Here is a 2,472-nt window from a genome sequence, read left to right as displayed (position 1 = left end):
CGAAATATGCATGCATTTATGCACTGATTATCATTTAAATATTCACTACATGTACAATATGTAAACAAAAATACATTTTCTAAATTACATTAAGAGCAGCAGAAATACGTGTAGGTATGTAGTTAGAGTAGTAGTATTATAATATGAGTATTACACAATTTTACATATATTTTTGACAGAGGCGTTCTCAGGATTTTTTATTGGGGGGGGATATGAAAATTTATTTAACGGTGAGCCGTGGTAGCAAAGCCCCCACCCCTTTTTTGAATTAAAAAACAACATACATTAAATTATAACAATACTATATTTTTAATTAAAATATTAATTCTACAAAATTATATCCAGTTTTCTTGATTTTTGAGCCATCACATCAAGAACTTCTTTGGCATCAATTGGAATTTCTCTATGAACGGCCAACAATGTTAAGCCGTTAAGACGATTCTATGAATGAAATATAATTATATAAAATATGATATACGAAGTTATAATATTAATAAAAATATGTACTCCTTACTTCAGTCATTGAGTTTCTTAAATAGGTTTTTAGTCGTTTCATACATGAAAATGATCTCTCGGGAGTGGATGTAGATACTGGAATGGTACATAATATTTTTAATAATTTATAGATATTTGGAAAAATTGACTGTGTACATAAACGTAAAGCATCTATGGCTGCCTTAGGGTTTTTATTATTTGCTTTCAGTTTTGATTGCCATATTCTTAATTCAGCAATGACTATCTGAGTGTCTGAGTCCAGGTAAAATCTGACAAGTTCTTCAAATGCTTCATATTCTATTTCATCGGAAAATAAGCACTGGAAACCTAAAAAACATAATTAATTTATAATATATTTTTATACAAAAATATCATTTAAAATTGGTTGAAACTGACCTTCAAAAATATTCTTATGAGTAAGAAATCTTTCTTTTAAATTACTTATAAAAGAATCTATACAAGGTATTGCTATGGTAATTCTATAGTAGTCTTCAGGATTCATTGACTCAACACATGCAAAAGGGTTTGGCCGATTTTGTTGACGTTTGTTTAATCTCTTTACAGAAATGTTGATGTCCAAAATTAAAGCCATTTTCTAATTGAATTTAAAAATTAAAATTAATGGTATTTAATTTGAATTTAATTAGGTATATTATATTTACTTCGGCTTCTTTAAACATTAGTTTAAATTCTTTATCAATATTTTTCCTTATATGTTCAAGTGTTGAAATATTACATTGAGCTAATTCGACAGCTTCTTTAAGATCTATGTCACTTTTTTGTAAACATTTACATAGAGGCAGACCGTAAGAAAACATCACCTAGAAGAAATCATATAATAATTATTATTGTTTAATGTTACATTTTGAAATCATACAAATATTTTGATACAAAATAATTATTTTAAACTACTTTTACAACTTGAAGGGCAATTAAGAACTCAGAGTCCATTGATTTCAGTAATACATTTGCATCAGACACCGAAGAAATGTCATTAAATTTATTTGGTATTTCTTCTAATGCATCAACTATAGACGGAAAAAGTTCAACAAAATCATTGATTGCTGTATATCGTTCAACCCAGCGTGTAACACATAATCGTTTGAGTGATTTTGCTGAAGGGTTTAGGTCGCTGTTGATAATTGCTTCCAAAAGAACATTATTTCGTTTTGGTGAATTGAAAAAATTATGCATTTTGCCCACTATACCCATACAGTTTCTAACGGATTGAACTTCACATGCAGATGAAACTGCTAAATTTAATGAATGAGCTGCGCAATGAACAAAAATGGCCCTTGGATATAAATTTCTTATCACAGTTTGCACTCCTTTAAATTTTCCAGACATGTTTGCTGCTCCATCGTAGCCTTGGCCAACCATTTTAGTACAGTCAATACCACAAGAGTTTAAACCTAGTAAATAATAATTGCATTCAATTGTATGTTAATATTAATGTTATTATATTGTAATAGTACCTTCAAGAATTGCAGACGCTACATCTTTTCCTGTTAAACTATGTATTTCTATATATTTCAAAAAACTTTCATGTACTTTTACACTGTCTCCTGAACCATTAACGTATCGAACACATAATGTAAGTTGTTCTTTTAGTGACACATCTGTTGTTTCGTCTGCCAACACCGAAAAACATTCAGCAGAATTTACCATTTGTACTAATTTTCCAAGTATTAAGTTTCCACTGATATTAATTATTTCATTTTGAATGTTTGGACTTGTATACTTGTACCGGGAATTAGAACTTAAATGTTCTTTTAAATAGTCTAGGTCATTTGCTTTAAATTTTAGAATGGCACGAAAATTACCCTCATTTGTATATTTATCATCACCACCAGTTTCACCTAAAAAAAAATTAAAAAAATAGTAACTCAAAATACTAACACAAAAATAATGTCTAACACACTAGATTTAAATTATTGACCTTCAAAATGTATTGGTCCTGAGTCTCTGTGTCCACGA

General features: G+C 29.0%; 1 protein-coding gene across 1 annotated transcript; it reads right to left on the bottom strand.

Moving 5' to 3' along the window:
* Positions 1 to 285: 285 nt before the first annotated feature.
* Positions 286 to 2,466, bottom strand: LOC111042836 (zinc finger MYM-type protein 1-like). Its single transcript, XM_022327535.1, has 8 exons — positions 2,435 to 2,466; positions 1,971 to 2,354; positions 1,408 to 1,907; positions 1,158 to 1,316; positions 892 to 1,090; positions 652 to 822; positions 515 to 591; positions 286 to 441 (listed from the first exon to the last, which is right to left on the bottom strand). Exons 2-8 carry the CDS (start codon positions 2,161 to 2,163, stop codon positions 328 to 330), a joined length of 1,413 nt encoding a protein of 470 aa, XP_022183227.1. The 5' UTR covers positions 2,164 to 2,354; positions 2,435 to 2,466; the 3' UTR covers positions 286 to 327.
* Between the last annotated feature and the right edge of the window lie 6 nt (positions 2,467 to 2,472).

The sequence above is a fragment of the Myzus persicae genome, unplaced genomic scaffold (genome assembly GCF_001856785.1).
Source record: "Myzus persicae strain clone G006 unplaced genomic scaffold, MPER_G0061.0, whole genome shotgun sequence".
NCBI lineage: Eukaryota > Metazoa > Arthropoda > Insecta > Hemiptera > Aphididae > Myzus > Myzus persicae.
The sequence above is the reverse complement of the archived record's forward strand: the minus strand, read 5'-3'. Positions and strand labels throughout refer to the sequence as shown.